The 19,973-nt window shown below is 40.2% G+C and overlaps 1 protein-coding gene across 2 annotated transcripts; it reads left to right on the top strand.

The window, feature by feature from the left end:
- Window positions 1-123: 123 nt before the first annotated feature.
- On the top strand, window positions 124-16,912 carry LOC133121606 (tetraspanin-14-like). Of its 2 annotated transcripts, none has more exons than XM_061230908.1 (10): window positions 124-313; window positions 5,900-5,989; window positions 6,760-6,810; window positions 9,181-9,327; window positions 12,478-12,648; window positions 13,827-13,952; window positions 14,429-14,473; window positions 14,561-14,707; window positions 15,501-15,602; window positions 16,057-16,912. In XM_061230908.1, exons 2-9 carry the CDS (start codon window positions 5,909-5,911, stop codon window positions 15,564-15,566), a joined length of 834 nt encoding a protein of 277 aa, XP_061086892.1. In that variant the 5' UTR covers window positions 124-313; window positions 5,900-5,908; the 3' UTR covers window positions 15,567-15,602; window positions 16,057-16,912. The 2 variants fall into 2 exon arrangements, with proteins under 2 accessions (XP_061086892.1, XP_061086893.1); XM_061230909.1 differs by having other exon boundaries at window positions 126-313; window positions 14,594-14,707.
- The last annotated feature ends 3,061 nt before the right edge of the window (window positions 16,913-19,973 follow it).

Raw genomic sequence — 19,973 nt, 5'->3', positions numbered from 1 at the left:
CTACAATTTATTTATCCACTTTATTTTATCGTTTGGCGCCCAAGATGGGTCTGTGTTACATATAACTACGTATTAACTTCAGTAGTCTATTAGTTGCATACGTCGTAGAGCTATTACGCCATGCATCTTCCTGGTGTGTATCAGCTGTTTGGGTAATTCGTAATTCGCATTGCTTGCGGGTTTCATTTTCTATGGGAGGTCCAAAACTTGTGAGTGCCGCGCAAGGAAAGTGTATGCGCGTGTGTTAACACCCAATTGTTTGAGATCTGGCCGAGTAAGGATTCGCCTAAAAAAGGAGGCGATCAAACGAAAGGTGAGTCGCGGCAGTTTAAAGTCTTTATAAACTAAGAAGAAAATGGGGCTATGTGTGCTGTGTCGGGACGAAGTCCGTACCATCCGGTCAACTGAGAAACGAAATAGATTATCATAATTTCAGGAGGAAGTTGGTAATTTTCGCATAGGACACACACACACACACACAAACATGCATACCTTTATTTTTATATAGCCATTCGCCTTTTGATATTGACAGGCTGTAACCATTAGCACACGAGCGGGGGTTTCCAACTAAAATAGGCGTGAGCTTTGCTGATAAGAAGTTCTAGCTATCCCAAGGCTAGATTGTTCTCGTTATGCGTTATATATGTGTGACCTCGCATCTACTGAAGCGATTTTAAAACTACTTTTTCCACTAACTTCATTAACTATGTGTAGGCGGCACGATAGTCGAATGTCAGAGTTCATCAAAACGCTTTTCCCAGGTTCGCGTCAAGAATATTCTATCTGGTTGACAAGTCTGTATTCTATCAGACTTGTCAACCATGAGGCATTTGTGTTAAAGGTACAATGGGCAATATTTTTGTGTTAAAACATTGTTACAATACCATTCATTGAAAAAGGGTCTCATGTTGACACCGTCTGTATGTGTTTATAGTCCTTAAATTCGGGTTTCAAAATATGCAGTTGACGGGCTGGCACTCTGTACCAAAAACATCGTATAGCTGTACAATATTTCAAGCTCATTGGTTGAAAATTGGTTCTAATTGCCACAGCCATTGGTGTTTCAACATAAGCACGTTCACAGAGAAGTTATGGGATAAACAGTGTTGTGGTTTGAGCGTGTTTGTTGCTGCGATTCCTCTCTTGACCGTTAGAAGTCGGAAATGACCGATTGTACCTTTAAATGATTTGTGTGAATCATTCCCAAAATTGTTTATAACATCTCACGCTCAGAGAGCAGAAAGCATTGCATACAGACTGTACAGTTTACAGTTGCGAAGATAGTTACGAGACAGCGGCGACAGGTCAGAACCTATTGGGCCTTATGCTGCAATAACAGGATATTCGAATACAATGGTATAATAACAGGATGAGCCGTGAGTCGGTGACCTGCAGGCATTGAAGTATGAACACAGACACTGTATGTAATAATGGCCGGGGTGTCTACATAAAAGTCAGAGTAAGAGACAGTATTGTTGTGACAAACAGAATATGCTCCCAACTTGATCACTAATCGAGTTCAAACTGTAAACTAGGGGTACACAACCAGGGCTGATCTGTTTCAGGAATTTATACCAGGCACGCTTGTTTCAGTTGAGCTTATTTGGATTAAATGCTTTAATTATGTGTAGGCATTTTTATCACCATCAGTGTAGCCGTTTCCTAAATATGGGGCAAAACTCAAAACAAACGGTTTGGCTTGAATCTCCAGCCTGTGTTTCCCAGAAGGTAACAGGCGCTCAAACGCCAGCGGCCTGTAGCGTAGTGGTTAAGGTAAATGACTGGGACACGGAAGATCGGTGGTTCTAATCCTGGGGTAGTCACAATAACATCTGCACAGCCGTTGGGCCCTTGAGCAAGGCCCTTAACCCTGCATTGCTCCAGGGGAGGATTGTCTCCTGCTTAGTCTAATCAACTGTATGTCACTCTGGATAAGAGCGTCTGCCAAATGCCAATAATGTAATGTAATGTAACCCCCAAATGCTCCTGACGAGCTGGTCGGCGCCTTGCATGGCAGCCAGTCCCCGTTGGTGTGTGAATGTGTACGAATGGGTGAATGAGAAGCATCAATTGTACAGCGCTTTGGATAAAGGCACTATATAAATGCCAACCATTTACCATTTAATAATAATAATAATTATTATAACAACAAAAATGAAGGGAATCATTCCTGGAGGAAATGGACCCTTATTAACCTTGACCTCTCAGATATTTGACACTCATAATGTAACCGTGGAGCAATGACCATTGGTATAATTTAGAGAAATGAAACAGAAAGCATCATGAAAAAGATTAGGTGGCCATTTTAACAGTTTTGACCTTCCCATGCACCTTTATTTTAGAGACCCACAGTTTTACTACCGTAAATGGTAAAAACAATATCTTGGTCTCACTCTAATCACAAATCACACACTATCACACACTCTACGGCAAAGAATCTTGGGGTGACTCTTGATAACTGCCTCACCCTGGCTCCACAAGTATCCTCCACTGCCAGAACCTGCAGGTTCTTTCTGTATAATATACGCTGTATCCGTCATCTCCTGACTGAGAAAGCCACCCAGCTCCTAGTCCAGGCGCTCGTCATTTCCCGCCTGGATTACTGCAACTCCCTCCTAGCCGGTCTCCCAGCGTGTGCCATCAAGCCCCTCCAGCTGGTCCAGAATGCTGCAGCCCGCCTGATCACCAGTCAGCCCAGGTCGGCTCATGTCACCCCGCTTCTCATTGGCCTCCACTGGCTTCCTATTGCCACACGCATCCGTTTCAAGGCCCTAGTGTTGGCATTTCAGGCTGCTAAGGGGACTGCCCCACCTTAAATACAATCCCTGATCACAACCTACTCCCCAGCTAGACCACTCCGGTCTGCCAGCTCTGGTCGCCTTATGGTCCCCTCTCTACGTGCACCTGGCGGTCGAGCTGCACGTTCACGCCTGTATTCCGTTCTGGTTCCTCAGTGGTGGAATGACTTGCCTACCACTGTCAGAACAGCAGAATCCCTCCCCCTATTTCGACGCAGACTCAAAACCCACCTTTTCAAACTCTACCTTAGTCCTCCCTCCTGATTTCCCCTGCCCCTCATTTCTGATATCCCTATCCTTGTCTACACCCCCCCCCCCCCCCCCCCCCCCAAAAAAAAATGCACTTCTGATGACAACTATGTTTAGAACAGCATTCCATGTGTATTTTGCTAGTTCTGGATGTGATGCTTCGACTTATGGTAGAACCTATGCACTTGTAAGTCGCTTTGGATTAAAAGCGTCTGCCAAATGACTAAAATGTAAAAATGTAAATGTAAAGTCATGCTCATCTCTCAATACTTTGCCTTAATTCTTTGGTCATTAATAATATTTCTTAATTAATGCAATGTCAAAACAACTTTTTAAAATGCTGCTCAATTTAGAATGCAAAAAATCACACTTGTTTAAAAATTGTATGCTACATACCAACAATTTGTAGGAATGTTGAATATAAGATCTGTGGTCCCAAATAGGACACATTGGGCATGTTGGAAATAAAGCATGCTTTAGAAAAGTGCAAAATAAGTATTTTGCCTCTCACTTTAAAATGTGAAATTGGCAATTTACTTTACAGTGCACCACTCTAAGATTATGGATTCTTTGAGAGCTTTGAATCTTAAACAATCTGCCCAGTGGTGAGCACATGTTGTTTGATGTACAGTAGGCATTATACTTGGCTGTAGCATGTTGTCAGAGATAGGTGCTGATCCAGATGGAGAGCAGTTAGTGGTAGGGCTGATCAATTTCATTTCCTGTGTTTTGAGGCTTTCAGCAAATGCAAATATTTCACTTAAAACATTGTTTTTTGTGATTTAATAGAGCTGTCAGAAAACAAAAACTAAGGCAGTTGGTTGGAACAAAACCAGGACTGGAGCTGTGCACCCCTGCTTTAACCAGGCAATCACTCCTTGTAATAGGACTATAAAACAAATTGTACATCTGTAAATTGAATTCCATGTGTCAGTCTGTAAAGAAAAATATGAACATTTTGGCTACATTTTTATTTTATTATTTTATTTCTTAATTAATGAATGCAAAGCATTCAAATAGGAATCATGTTGTAAAGCAAGTCTTGGTGATTACAGTGAGACCAATATATTGTTTTCTTACCCTTCGGTTGTGTTTGTGCCATCTTTATGTTCACGTTCTAAATTGGGCAGTCTGTTTTAACTGTTTATAAAGCAGCATTAGTATAAATTATCACCTGATATTATATGGGCAATTCCAGCGTTATGGACATGACATTTGGACACAAAAGGACAAACAAAATCCCTCAGAAAAATCACTCTTCTTAGATGATGAATGTTAATGCACTTGGCTGAGGGGAAGGGCCAAAAAGAAAAAAAAAAAATATATATATATATATTGTTAAGCCAGAAAAAATGTGACCAATAACTTGCAAAAGACTGGTCTTTTGGAGAGACTATACACTTTTTATTCACAAAATTCTGTGACTTTCTAATGTCTAATGCAGAAAGTTTGATATCCATGTAATGTAGGAGGCTTGGCTGAACATATAAATAGCAATTTTGAAAGGAGAGATGGCAGATAAAAATCAGACTTCTTCTCGCCACGAACAAGCAGACCATCTTCCTCACCCCTTCCACCGCTTTATATCGCACAAACCTTTAAATACTGAGTAACTGGGTAGAATCCAAAGAGTTATGCAGACCAAAAATATTGTGGCTGGCTTTACAGGACAGAACATGATGAGTATAAAGTTTTTTTTTATTTTCACATAATATGGTCGTGAATGAGAATGAATAGGCTACATTATAAATCATCCACAAAGACCCATTCAAATAAACACACCTGTATTTATATTGTACACATGTATTTATTGATATTAAAATACTCTTATGTGTGTGTGTGTGTGTGTGTGTGTGTGTGTATATATATATATATATATATATATATGAAAACTACAACGTGAATTGCTGCTATTTTCTATTTAATTTTTGAAATATACCGTGTAAGCTATTTAAAATGTTAAGTCATTGTGTTATTCCTCGGGAGATTTGGCAGAATATGCAGGATGCATAAAGGGTTAATGATGTATTATTGTATTCCGTTACGTAAAAACAAGGTTTTAACTTTGAACAAGAAAATGGTAGCTACAGTATTTTATTATGGGTTTATGAATGTAATATAATCAATAAGAATATATATAATAATAATTAAGAATCAATTGATACACATTTTCCATTTCTGTTTAAATGTGTACCCAGGCTATATAAATATTATAAAAATGGCCTCAGGTCAATCCACTATCCATTTACCTGTTTATATTTACAATAACTATGCTCATCAATGTTTGCCACACTAACATGCTTCTAGTAAAACCTGGAATGACTGAAACTGCAACTGCCATGGACTTAGTGTGGTTTCTTCCACCCACCCCAGCTGTGTGTTCCAATAAAGCTTAAACTATGATCCACTGATTTTACAGCAGAAGAAAGCTACAATGGCAATGGGTTTTTACTCTTTTAGTGACTTGTAGTAAGTCATCACTGTTTCAGTGGCCTGCCTTGGTAAGTGAACTGTCTAGTGGACAAAGAAGAATCTGACTGTGACGACCAGTGACATACTAAAAGTTGCATAACACAGTTTCTTCCTTTCCTGTTTGTATTTTTGGGATCCACCCTTTAGCAGCCTGCCAAGCACAGCCAGTTATCACAGCACTCCACAAACACTTCTATTACTAACACAGCCGTAAAAGCTTGCAGTTACCTCAAAAGCCTGCAATTAAAATTGTACCCTAAAAGTCTGAAGTTACCACAGAATTCCAAAAGCTTACTGTTAATGCAAGCCAGAAATTCCTGCAGGTAATCTCACATCCCAAAAACTGTGCCTTGTGCATAATTGCTTTCTCTCCCCCGCAGGGCATCAAGATGCACTATTACCGACCTCAGAACTCGGAGGTCAGCTGCTTCTACAAGTACCTAATGTTCAGCTACAACATTTTGTTCTGGGTGAGAACTGGAATAATTATTTGTTTGTAGAGTGTTGTGCAAACCTGGGTCAAATATGTAATTGTTTTGGATTAAAATACTTCTCTGAGCTTGATTGATCTTGCCTGGTGCAACCCTGTAGCCTAGTGCTAAGGTACATGACTGGGACCTGGAAGGTTGGTGGTTCAAGCCCCGGCATAGCCGCAATAAAATCTGTACAGTTGTTGGGCCCTTGAGGAAGGCCCTTAACCCTGCATTGCTCCTGGGCAGATTATCCTGTGCTGAGTCTGAAGTCACTTTAGATAAAGACTTCAGCTAAAGGACAAATTATGTATTTTTAACAAGACTAGACAGAAGGAGGGGTTTTCACTTTTTGAGAGTAGTTCATAGGTTCCAATATACCAGACAAGCTCAGTAAAGCATTTGAATCCAAAACGATTACGTATTTGCCCCAGGTCTGGTGCAGTGTGAGCATGGTGCAGGGTAACTCGAGTGTAGCACTGGTATGTACTGTTTTGTGATGGTGATGAGTTTGTCAGAGCAGCCTCTGTGTATTTATTGATTCATATATCCAGTCCCTGAATAAGTGTGACAATGAAGCTGTTATAGACAGCATTATACACTCCATGAGCACTTTATTAGGTAATCTTTTTTTAAATGTATTTTTGCATTTACTCGTATGTAAAGATTCCGGCACAATCCAAATTCGGTCCAAGGCTATGGGACTCATCTCTGCACCATAGTGGTCCCTTAACCGAATGACATGATTTTACTCTTTGTGTTTCCAACAGTTAGCCGGAGCTGGATTTATTGCTATTGGATTTTGGGCTTGGAGTGAAAAGGTGAGTTTAAAGCTCTTCTGCTTTGGGTGATAATTTTTTATGAATGTTTGCTGTCTCTCCCCGTTTGGGCTGTTGAAGTCTGTTGGCAGGTTTTCAGTTAAAATAAACAACTGAAATATGTTCTCATTGTTCTCTGAGGGCTGGCACATTCTGTTACGTTTCCTGACAAGCTTGGGTATTTCTAATCAGTTGTGTTGCAGAATATTATCTTCTCAGTGTTTGCCTTATTGTTGCCTGTTTTAAAAGGCCATCAAAATCGCGGCAAAATACCTGCCATGCTTAAGATAAAATCAACAACAGTCCCGACATGACCCCTCATCTGTAACGTCATCTGACTTTTCTTGAAGTATCATTATTTTGTCGACCAGATGTGCTGCAGAAAAGTCTGTGAACTCATACATTGTAAATAACAAGTACATTAACTCACACTTAGTTGATAAAAATGGAAAAACACTGTCTTGGGTATCATTCCAGGGTATTACAGAAATACTCAAATGGTTTCAAATTGGGCTCAACCAGGAATACGATGCATCAGCTCCTAGGAATTCCCTCCCAAAAGTCCACACATATTTTTAAGTGTGCTGTAATGGTGGAACTCGGCCATGGTATTTTGTAACTTGAATGTAGGTACAGTACATCCAAGCCTTTACGACTGTATATATGCCTACATTTGCAAATTGAATAAACAACGGTGAGTTTAACTCTCAAAAGAATATTGCTGACCAGAAATGTTCACAAGTCATCAAATGCAAGTCCAAGTCTGAGCCAAAGCCTTTCTCAAGATGGCTGGTGTGGTAGGGAATTGATATATCAATAAATAAGATAAAATAAATAACCATTCTATTTTTAAGAGCTTTGTGTGACTCATGTGACATAATGCAAGCGTTACTGTAAAATGAAAAATAAAAAATATATATTATATAATTATAATTATAACATAGCTGTGGGTTGTTTCACAGTTTGTTTTACAATTGCAAACAAGCATTTTTATACTTTTTAGAACTTTTGTAGAACTTTTCACAGTTCGCACAAGAGCCCTGTATGTGGACCAAACTGAATGATTTGTTCATTGCTTTTATAAAGATTCAGGCTGAACCACCAAAAACTATACATTTCTACAGTCCAATTTGAAAATCACTAACAGAAAACAGTGCATTGACTGCAATGGCACTAGTTGTGAGTGCTTTTTAGAGCACTGTTCTATGGCAAAAATTATAGTGCTGGCACTTTTCCTTTGAGACATGTTCGCATTGGTTTGGCAGTTTTGATCCATTTTGTGAATGAAATGAACTGACAAGCTGCATGTTGGTGCAGAGAGTTGTATGAAGAGTTTTGAAAAAGTGAATTTTTAGCAATTGTAAAACAAAATTATAGGTGGGAATAAATCCTGAACTGCTGTGAAAGACACTGTCCTCCACTAGGACAACCCCCCACCTCTAAGATGAGAAACAAGGCCATCTCTCTGAAGGAGTACTTGTCGTCTGCCATTCCATTGACCACCTCCTCTTCCTCCTCCTGTGACTGCTTGATCTCTATTCTAACATGGATCATCTGACTGCTCCATGTTGTCGCTATGTTGTTGCCGGTGGTTCAGTGATTAAATTATTTTTGGTTTATGTATATTGTATCCAAGCAATTGTCCGTTTTGAGTTTTGTGTCTACAGTTTTGATAAATGACCTCATGGTTCTGAAATTAGTAAAAATTAAACTAAAAAAAGGAAAGAGAAAAAAAGATTGTAAAAAAAACTGTAATAAACCAATACTGCAATGTGATTCAAATTTCAACACTTTGTAACTTCATCTACAAATGAAGTAATTACAAATGAGTAAGCCTAGTCCTAAACTAAATTTAATTGGAGATTATCCATACAAAGCTGCATTTAGTCCAGAATTAAGATTAATCTGTGTTCATGTAACCAGTCCCTATTTTGTTATTGACCATTATCTTATATTACAGCCCATGGTAATGCTTGCATTATGTCACGAGTCACACAGAGTTCTTAAAAATATTAATTCATTTATTTTATCTTATTTATTGATATATCAGTTACCTACCACACTAGACCTGAGGTTTTAGCAAGCCTTTCTCTTGCATTTTGATTATCCGTTTTGAGTTTTGTGTCTACAATTTTGAAAAATGACCTCAAGGTTCTGAATGTGTTTCAAAGTGATTGTAAAAACCTGTAACATAAGTGCTAAGAACAAATTACAAAATAACTAAAGTAATTAGAAATTACAGAGTTTAAGAGGGGTGGGGAGAGGTTCAGCCTCAAGAGGTGAACCTCTCCCCACCCCTCGTAATATAATTGTAATATAATTGTCATATACAATATAATGCAATCCTAATATAATATAATATAATCCTTTCAGGGGATGCTGTCAGACCTAACCCAGGTGACACGGACGCACGGTCTGGACCCTGTATGGTTGGTTCTGATAGTAGGTTCAATCACCTTCATCCTGGGATTTGCAGGGTGTGTGGGAGCACTGCGGGAGAACATCTGCCTTCTCAAGTTTGTGAGTAAAACACCCTACAAACACCCTTGCCTTCCTTCCGGCGGCCCTCTATTGTTCTTAACCCTGCCATACTATCACCTCCAGGGTGTCAGGTTGAGTTCTCTCTTCCCTCTTGAAGGAAAAAGACGAACTCCTTCTGCATTTTGTAGAAGGGTCTGATTCCGTGATTTAGAAGGTTTCACTCTTCCGTCCCTTATTCTCTCTCTTTTTGACTGGGCATGCCTCTTGCTTCTAGCCAAGTGGCGCACTAGGAGTGCGCCCAAATGGGGTTCAATTAGAGGGGCGTGTTTTATCTTTCGGGTGATTATTTTTGCCACGCTCATTGGCTGCTGCAAGAAACCCGGCAGGGTGCACTTCTTGGCGTCCCTGGGCCATACATATGCTATGCCCAGTAGCCCAGAGGGCCTTAGCTAGAGCGGGGACTGCCAGTAGTTGGTTTACAGTGAGTTTTCGATTCTAATGGTAGCAACAGGCTGGAACCAATAGTTCTATTTTGAATACACTGGTTTATAAAAGCCAGATGCCAGTTACTGTGCGCTTTAACCAATTAACGTAGAAATTAACACATCCATTTCCAAATTATGATTAGATTGCTAGCTAAAAGAAATCCTTAGCTTAGCTTAGGATATAGCCAATACAATATAAAACGTTTATTTTCCAGAACTCATGAACATTTTCCATTTTTGCAATGTTTTTCTGACTAGGAACCAAACAGGGGCATCATCCTAATCAGCAGCTTGAACTATTCATTTTATTTTGGGCTTTAGAAAAACCTGATAAAATACAATTGTGTGCAAAACCTGCAACTATGTATTAACACTGCTCCCCTCTAAATTGGGTAAGTTTGGAGTTGGAAATGTTAACCATCATAAGCAGTTCAGTTGTTTTTTGAGATGCATCACTGTGTGCATTTTTTATGTGCCGCTTTATATCTAGCCAGGCAATCATTTCTTGTACTCCTTAGTCTGCAGGTTACTGCATGTTCTTACAAACTTGTGAAAATGATAGGACAGTCGTAAACGGAGCCCATTACCCATTTCATATATAACAAATTTGAGGAAATTGGTCTAGTTGTGTCTCGTCTTTGTGTTTTCACTCATGCGGTAAAGCTTGTTTATTTACATACGTCTATGTTTTGTTGTAATGTTTTTCGATGTAATATATTAGATCTGGTGGTCAGAGTTGATGTGCTTTTATCTAAGAGCTTTTTTCGCACTGTGAAGAAAATCACTTCGCTGTAAGGAGAGGGTCCGCTGTTTCAGTTGCAGGCTTTCTGTTTCTCTTATCTTTTGTTGCTTCCCTATAAAGAGAAACTGAGTTGAAATGTATATTACAATATCCTCCATATCTGCCTTTCGCCATCTAATGTAATTTTAATTCATTGATCTTTTCACTTTGTCCAAGAAACAAATCCATGCTTCTAAGACTGAAACTTATGAAATGTTTCAGAAGTGGGAGATGATACATCATATGTTTTTTTTTGTTTTTTTGTGTGGAAGCATTTGTATTGCATACTACCAAAATCAGGCATCAAGTAGGCTAATTGGGACAACGTGTTATATTATACCTATACAGTTTATCAAACCTCCAAGGTTAAGATTGTTGATAACTTTACACAAAAACGTTGGCATTGCTTTGTCTTTTCTTTGTAATTATAGAGGTGAGTACTGCCGTGTGTCAGTGTGCCAGCGTGTGCATGCATTTATGGAGCCCCACCTAGGTAAAATGCCCACTAGCCACCACGGCTCCTAACTACTGTGTTCTCAAAATTTGTTTCTCAATGTCTACTAAACATACTGCCTACCCGAATGGATGAGAACGTTAAGTAGACAGAAGTTTCTCAAAATGTGCTGTACTTAAAATTCCCGGATGATATTCATATTTACAGGGTTTCTGAGTGTATTCGGAAGCGCACATTTCAGGAAGTAAATTATACTTTTTTGGAGGTGTCACAGAGAGGAACAGACATCTTTGGTTATCATAGTGCAATAAATCAGAGAGGAAGAGGTGGGGGCTTTTTATTAGAGGAGTGGTTTTATGACACTTCTGCACTACCGTTGGAAATATGGAGGGTATGTTGCACAGTTGGCTGTATGATTAGTAGACAGTACATATTTTGAGGACACTACAGTTAGAAGGCTGTTTTGGGCATGGTCACACTCCAGGAAACCCTGGGAATATGTACAGGCAGGTGACCATTAAAGGAAAAGGTGTATCTGTTACACAGAAATTACACGACGTAGCTATGCCAATTAGTACCAGTAGTTGGCGAACCCATTACATCACATCACATTATTGGCATTTGGCAGACGCTCTTATCCAGAGCGACGTACAGTTGATTAGACTAAGCAGGAGACAATCCTCCCCTGGAGCAATGCAGGGTTAAGGGCCTTGCTCAAGGGCCCAACGGCTGTGCAGATCTTATTGTGGCTACACTGGGATTTGAACCACCGACCTTGGGTGTCCCAGTCATTTACCTTAACCACTACGATACAGGCCGAACCCGTTGCCATTGCAGTAGACCTGCTAAAAGGCATTGAGATTTGGTTTTGGTTTTGAAACAAGTGATATATTGAGAGCCACGCTCACTATAATTCAATACTATAGTACCATATCTTATTCTTTTTGCTTGTTGTAAGCAGTTGACATTTTATTAGCAACTAAGTACACTGTATTTACAAAAAAGTTTGCTTAACTAATTTCTCTTCCAGTGTACTCAATTTATAAACTCAGTAAGTAAGCTGTTTTGGACACAGCCTAAGAATCTTTGTAGTCCGCATGGCCTCACCCACAGTGATCTCACAGGAAATGCCACAATAGCCTCACGCCTCACGCACAGATGGAGAATGTGTGTGTCCCAATGTTAAAAAATACTTGTTTCCTCCCCCCAGTTTGGGAGTGGAGATGAGTGGAGGAAAGGAGGGTAAATTTTTTTGTGTACTGGAATTCACCCAAAGAGAGCACTTCTTAAAGGTTGATGCAGCCAATTGCACTGAGCTCTTCTGAAACTATCTGATTTGCACAATTAGAGACTGCCCCTTGCAGGATCTTTTTCTCCGAATCATGATTATGATAATGATGTTGAGAAATAAAATTTGGAATAAACATGCTGTTAAATCAGTACATTAATTAAAATTCTCTCTCTTCCAGTTCTCAGGTCTGATTTGTTTAATCTTTTTACTGGAAATTGTGGCAGCCGTTCTGGCCTTCATATATAAGGACTCACTGAAGGAATGGATTAATGACTTCTTCCTGACCAACATCAAAGCCTACAGGGATGACATTGATCTGCAGAATGTCATCGACTCTTTACAGAGACTGGTGAGGAGGGGAGGGGGCCACCCACAATGACCTCACAGAACATCTTGCACGTAGCCACATAGTGGCGTTAGAGAACATCTCCACATAGCCACCCGCACAGTAACCTCACATAACACGACCACAGTGTCTGGCACCGTGGCTTGCAGATTTGGGCAACTGTGTTGCAACATGCTGGTTTTTGATTTCAGAAACGATTGCAATTGAAACTCCAGAATTGTAAGAAGCCGGTAATTTTAAATTTGATGTTTTTCATGTTTAGATGGATGATTGACCCTCTTAAGCCACATTATGTCAGAAATTGCTATGCATGAAGTGAATAATTTTCACATTGTGCTAGTTGTGCTATATTGCAAACAAATACATTAATTTGTTTAATAAACATTCATCATTTTTCCTTAAACCCTTGAGGCCCAATGGCCTTGAAATTACAAATAAAAATAACATTGTCTTAAATGTTTGCTTTTATCAGTCATCAATTGAAGATGCAGCCCTATATCCCATATACCATCTCCATACTTTGGTGCACAAAATCACAGCTCAATTGAAAAAACCACTAGTGATGAAATAGAAATAATGAGGCAGACCCCATCCCCGAAGGAGGGCTGAAATTGATGCCCAAAGTTGATGATTATGGTATTTTATAATCCAATTACTGCAAGAAGTCAAGAAAATGCTAATGCTAATACCACAGCTATGGTATTGACATCTCCAAAAAAAGTTCAAAGAAGCAGAAACCCATGACTAAGTAGTTGAACCAACGCAAGCAACTTTATCCGGTCACCTAGTTCTGGAGCCAGGGGCGGGCTGTAGCGTAGTGGTTAAGGTAAATGACTGGGACACGGCCACAAGGTCGGTGGCTCTAATCCCCGTGTAGCCACAATAAGATCCGTACAGCCCTTAACCCTGCGAGGTCCTTAACCCTGCATTGCTCCAGGGGAGGATTGTCTCCTGCTTAGTCTAATCAACTGTACGTCGCTCTGGATAAGAGCGTGTGCCAAATGCCTGTACTGTAATGTAATGGAGCAGGAAAGCAGGGCCACATAGACTAAACAAAAACCTGCATACGCACTGACTGGCCCTCCAGGAATACAACTGTCCACCCCAGAACGAGCTGCTAGACCACCAGAGCGCCCCCTGCAGGGTTCTGGTTGTACTGACCAATTGGACTGTCCCCACAGAATTCCTGCTGTGGCGCCAAAGAACCAGATGACTGGGACCTGAATGCGTATTTCAACTGCAGTGAAACCAACCCCAGCCGGGAGAGGTGTGGAGTTCCCTTCTCCTGCTGCATCTCCGACCCTGCGGTGAGCCTTTACCCAGCGTATTAAATTGCGCATTATGCGGATTTATGGCGGCATGGATGGTGCAGTGGGTAGCACTGCCACCTCACAGCAAGGAGGTCCTGGGTTCGAATGCCCATCGGCCGGGGCCTCTCTGTGTGGAGTTTGCATGTTCTCCCTGTGTTTGCGTGGGTTTCCTCCGGGTACTCCGGGTTCCTCCCACAGTCCAAAGACATGCAAGTTAGGCTGATTGGAGAGTCTAAATTGCCCATGGGTATGAGTGTGTGAGTGAATAGTGTGTGTGCCCTGCGATGGACTGGTGACCCGTCCAGGGTCTATTCCTGCCTTTCACCCAATGTATGCTGGGATAGGCTCCAGCCCCCCTGCGACCCTGTTCAGTATAAGCGGGTTAGGATAATGAATGAATGAATGAATTATGCGGATTGTCAATTTCTGTATGCAGAACACACTCAAATTCAGATTTGTTCTCCCTCTTTCAGAACAATGTAGTCAACACACAGTGTGGCTATGACGTCAGAATAAAGGTAACATCCATCACACAGAAACCCTGTCTCTTACCCAGTCTTGTATATCAAATCAAACACCCGTCTCTCACGCTTATCAACACAAAGGACTGCTGCTTACACCTGTTTCACCGGATTCAGGGTGGCTTGAGCAATGCTATCAACACCCGGGGCTGTATTTTGGCTTTGGAGCAGTGGCTGCCACGGAACATGTACATCGTCGCTGGAGTCTTTATCGGCATATCCGTGCTACAGGTGTGGACACCGGCCCCTGCCAAATCTCCCCTTTGACAGAAGTCGTATAACCATTCGAAACGTATTTTCCGTTCCCATCCCCCGTTACCATTCATCAGATCTGGGTCAAATTCGTAATCGTGTTGGATTCAAATACTTTTCTGTGCTCGATTGATCTTCCCTCGTACAACTGAGCCAACCAAGAGGACCAGAAGGTGGGATTTGCACATTTTCTGAGAGTATTTCATAGGTTCCGATACACTAGACGAGCACAGTAAAGTGTAGAAAAAATATTTGAATCCGAAACAATTAAGTATTTCACCCAGGTCTGCTATTCATGTGGCATTTTCTGCCCAATGCAGTCAATGGAAAATTATAATAAAATGGATAGAATCATCAATATATAAAAGTAAAGTAAAAAAGGTTTGTTAAGACATTAAGTCACAGTGCTAAGTGATGAAATAATGTGATGTATGGACAAGATGTAGTAGCAACGGCATATAATAATTGAGCGGGAAATGCAGGTAGGACATTCTGAGGATGTTGTGTGACATTTGCAAATATTTCATTAGGATGCAAGCCCTCTGACCCCAAGGTTAATGCTTATGCTCATAATAACAGAACTGCTCTCAGACGGCTGTTTACGGGTCGATCTGAACGATGATGTTAATGTTTTTGTAACTGTAAACATTAATTGTAATTTTACTGTTAATGCAATTTAGATGCATAGTTCTTAGGTTAATGGTAAAGCCAATGCTAATGACAATGTTAGTTTTCATAATAAGGTCAATGTTTGTGTCAACGTCTCGGATAGATGGTAGGAATTTTCCTGGCACGAGCGCTTATCTCAGACATCATGCAGAGCCGGTTCTACTACTGAAGAGGCAGGCTGTGACATGTTCCGGAGCCCGACCTGGTGAGTCACCAACACCTTCTTTCACTCTTTCCAGACCTGGGTCAAATAAGTAATTATTTTACCATTTTCAATTTTCCACACTTTACTGAGCTTGTCTGGTATATTGGTATAATCTTCTGGTCCTCTTGGTTGGCTCAGTTGGACCAGGCAAGATCAATTGAGCACAGAAAAGTATTTGAATCCAAAACAATTATGTATTTCACCCAGGTCTGATCTGTATATAGTGAAGAATCCTTTAATTAGTTTCCTTTCGTCCTCAAAAATACAACACATAATAGCATGTCCAAAGTGATTATTTAGAAGTGACTAATTTGGCTAATTATATGTTATAATTAATATATCCATATCCGTATTTGACTGCCTTGGTGTTGCTAATATTGTTTGATATGCTTGCCTTAATATCCTTGCTAATATCATTTGATATCTGTGGAATGTGGTGTCTCCCCTTTTGCAGGACGTGCCTTAAACCATCTTTCCCCTCCTGGACGCCATGTTGGCCCCAATTGTACTGCAATGTCATGCCCTCCACCATCCCACACCGGAAACCGGAAACAATACTGGTCCCAGCATGCTGGCTCCGAGGAGTGTGGATGAAACTTCACGTGTGCTGCCTTATTTTTATAAATCGACAAAGAGCCTTTTATAAAGGGAATGTTTGCACTTGATTTACACAAATGTGTAATTCCTTTCTTTATATAAAGCTTGTTAATAAAATATGATGTTTGCTTTTTATTCTGTAAAATGTCTTGATAATGTAGGTGGATAAACTAACAAACATTTTTCCATAGATAGTTTTTAGGATTTAAATTGGTACCCCTGGTTCAGCATTAAAGCCCACTAACTCATGTTTGTCTGGCTGAATGGATTACCAGCACACACTGCAAATGTAAACTGAAAAGTTTAATGTAAACATTTACCTGTTTACGACTGCAGGTTATCCTGCAGCAGCTCCTATTACCCATCAGAATAATAAAAGCTGTTTGAAGTTTTTTTAGCTTTGAGAAACTTTGTGTGTGTTTTACAGCCCCCTGGTGTTCAGATGAGAAAACTGCAGAATGTGCAGAAAGCAGAATTAACCATTTATCTTAACCGCTACGCTAAGAGTTCATAGTTAAGGTACATGACTGGGACCAGCAAGGTCGGTTGTTCGACAATAAGATTCACACAGCCCTTAACCCTGCATTTCTACAGGGGAGGAATCTCCTGCTTAGTCTAATCAAGTGTCAGCCAAATGGCATGTAATCTAATGTAATGTAAAGACTGGTACTAGATTAAAAGTGTATTAATCATTGATTAAATGCCGAAAATGACTGCGGTATGGTGGTTTTAAGAGTGTTATTCAGAAAACTCACAATGATTGGCTGTGTATTAAAAGATGCTCTTCAAAAACATTAATCTGTAAAATTAAACAATTTTCCACTGACAAATCAGAAATGCATGTTATTTATCACGGTTACGGACAGTAGCATTTACATATTTTTCCCCAACAACCATCGGAATTATTTGTGCCAGGGAGTGGGTTTCATTGGCATGTCTTAACAGTGCAACCCGGAAGTACAATTCACATGGCTTTAAAGTAGCTGCATAAAGTGATTCATGTGTAACTGGCCGGATTTACACGTTGTTTAAATTCCTTTATTTCAAATTCAATGAAAAACACAGGCTGCAGCCCACGCATAGGCTGCACACACTTACCATCTGTTGAAAGAAAAGGTTATTTTCACCACTGAGTCACACTGTATCTTAATGAGCAAAGGGAAATCTACTCATTATTGCACAGTGGTTAGTCCCAGTTGGCCGGATTCTCTCTGTGTGGAGTTTGCATGTTCTCTCTCAGTGCCCGTGGGTTTCCTCCAGGTACCCCAGTTTTCTCCCAAGTCAAAAGGCCTGCATGTGCGGTTGGGTATTCTCTGCCATTGCCCTTGACCAAGACACAGGCCTCAGAATAGGAGTTGGTCACAGGTTGGTGAGCCACAGATTCAATAAAGTACAGTGCCTATGGAAAGTCATCATACCCTGTGAAAATCTTTTCCTTTTGTCACATTACATCCTTGAAATTAAAATATATTAAGTCTAACTTTTTTGGGCTGTATGTACATATTATAACCCTCATCATCAATGTGAAAATAACAATTTGAAAAATTCTGGACAATTATTATGAATTAATTAGTGAAATACCTGGTTTGGTTAAGTGATCAGCCCCTTTGAGTATACCATTATAAACTTGCTCAGGTGTGACCAATCAACTTTCAGATCAAACACCAGGCTAATTATCCAACCTGACATCAATTGTGGTGGTTTTGATTACTTCAGAATAAAACCAGCTGTTTCTTGAAGATTCCACTACTAGTAGTGCATGTTACTGCAAAGAATTCACCATAGTTGGGAAAGTGCTTTTAAAAGGCCTCCGGGATAAAGTTGTAGAAAGGCATAAGTTAGGAGAAGGCTATAAAAAGATTTCAAAGGCTTTAGCTATCCCTCTGAGTACTGTTCAGAGCATCATTCAGAAGAAGAAAGCATATGGCACCACCAACACCTTGCCTAGATCAGGCTGTCTGTCCAAAATGGATGACCGAGCCAGGAGGACATTGATCAGAGAAGCTACCAAGAGGCCAAAGGCAACTTTGAAGGACTTACAAGTCTTTATGGCTGGGACTGGTCAGTCTGTGCATATGACAACAATCTCACAAGCTTTACACAAAGCTGGCCTGTATGGCAGCGTGGCAAGGAAGAAGCCTTTTCTGAAAAAGTGCCCCATTCAGTCTCGTTTGTGCTATGCAAAAACACACCTGGAGGATTCTGATGCCATGTGATGAAATGGTCAGATGAGAACAACATTTTTTGGACTGAACTCCAAGTGCTTTGTTTGGTGAAAACCAAACACAGCACACCACCCAAAACACACCATACCGACTGTGAAGCATGGCGATGGCAACATTAGGTTGCGGGGCTGTTTCTTTTCAGCGGGGACTGGGCAATTTGTCAGGAATGAAGGGAAATGGATGCTGCCAAGTACACCCAAATTCTTGAGGAAAACATGCGTCCCTCTGCCAGACTGTTCAAGATGGGGCAGGTCATTCACCTTCCAACATGACAATGATCCTAAACATACAGCCAAAAGAACAACGCAATGGCTTAAGGATAGGGGGGGCAATGTCCTTCAGTGGCCAAGTAAGAGCCCTGACTTAAATGCGATAGAAAATCTGCAGATGGACTCACCACGGAATTTGTCTGAACTTGAACAATTCTGCAAGGACGAATAGGTAAATATTCCCCAATCTAGGTGTGTAAGACTAGTACAGACATATCCAAACAGATTGCTGGCTGTAATTACAGGAAAACTCTTGTTAGTCCTACAAAAGTTTTATGTTGTAAGGCAAAATAAAATGTAAATAAAACTGGAAAATAAAATGTAAATAAAACTGGAAAAGGTTTTCTTTTAATGGGTTTTGATTACGACAAATAAAGTGACTATTTCAAAGGGGTATGATGATTATCTATAGGCAATGTATATCATATCTTACAGACCTGCAGATGTGCACAGAACTAACATCACTGGATGGTAGTTCTCTGCATCCCCCAGATTCCAAACCAAAATAGCAAACCTTTCAGTTGGTTGGATATATTAATTGTGACGCACTCCTAATTGGCCGCTTCAAAATAATCACTTTGCTTTGCTTTGCTTATGTGTTATATTATTCAGGACCATGGAAAATTCTAAAAGGTCGTAATCACCTTTTTACAGTTTCCTTTTGTCCCAGACAGGTTCCTGGCTGCATGTAGGCTTTGGAAGGTCTGACATACTATAGAGCGGAGGTGTCCAATCTTATCCTAAAAGGGCCGGCGTGGGTGCAGGTTTTTGTTTTAACCCAGCAGTAACACACCTGATATATATATACTATACTAATACATTACCATTATACTAATAAACTAATCGTGGTCTTTAATCAAGACCTTGATGAGTAGAATCAGCTGTTTTAGTCCTATGCTAAAACAACAACCTGCACACACCCTTTCTGGATAAGATTGGACACCCCTGCTATAGGGCCATTTGTGAGTTATTTAAAGCAAAAGCAAAAAGGAAAAGTTCAGCTAACTCCAAATCAGTTGCATAATGACATAATGCCTCTTGAGCAGTGGTTCCGAAACCTCTCGATTACCCCCAGCCAGTCCACATATTTCATGTCTACCATTTCAAGCTTATCTGCTACAACTAATGAAGGGCTTAGTCTTAGGCACCCTAGACCTTATTATATAGATGTTCATTTTTTTGTGTGTGTTAGTATAAAAGAACACACTTGAGATTTCCAAATATTCATTTTTGTATTTAATTTTAAAAAGTAACATATTATTGTAAGCAACTGACAACTT

The sequence above is a fragment of the Conger conger genome, chromosome 2 (genome assembly GCF_963514075.1).
Source record: "Conger conger chromosome 2, fConCon1.1, whole genome shotgun sequence".
Lineage (NCBI taxonomy): Eukaryota > Metazoa > Chordata > Actinopteri > Anguilliformes > Congridae > Conger > Conger conger.
The sequence above is the reverse complement of the archived record's forward strand: the minus strand, read 5'-3'. Positions and strand labels throughout refer to the sequence as shown.

Excerpts from the sequence above, each read along its gene's own strand:
- LOC133121606 (XM_061230908.1), top strand. The coding sequence starts at position 5,909 with ATGCACTATTACCGACCTCAGAACTCGGAGGTCAGCTGCTTCTACAAG. Across the intron at positions 6,811-9,180 it reads TTTGGGCTTGGAGTGAAAAG|GGGATGCTGTCAGACCTAAC; the intron begins GTGAGTTTAAAG and ends TAATCCTTTCAG. Across the intron at positions 13,953-14,428 it reads GCTGCATCTCCGACCCTGCG|AACAATGTAGTCAACACACA; the intron begins GTGAGCCTTTAC and ends TCCCTCTTTCAG.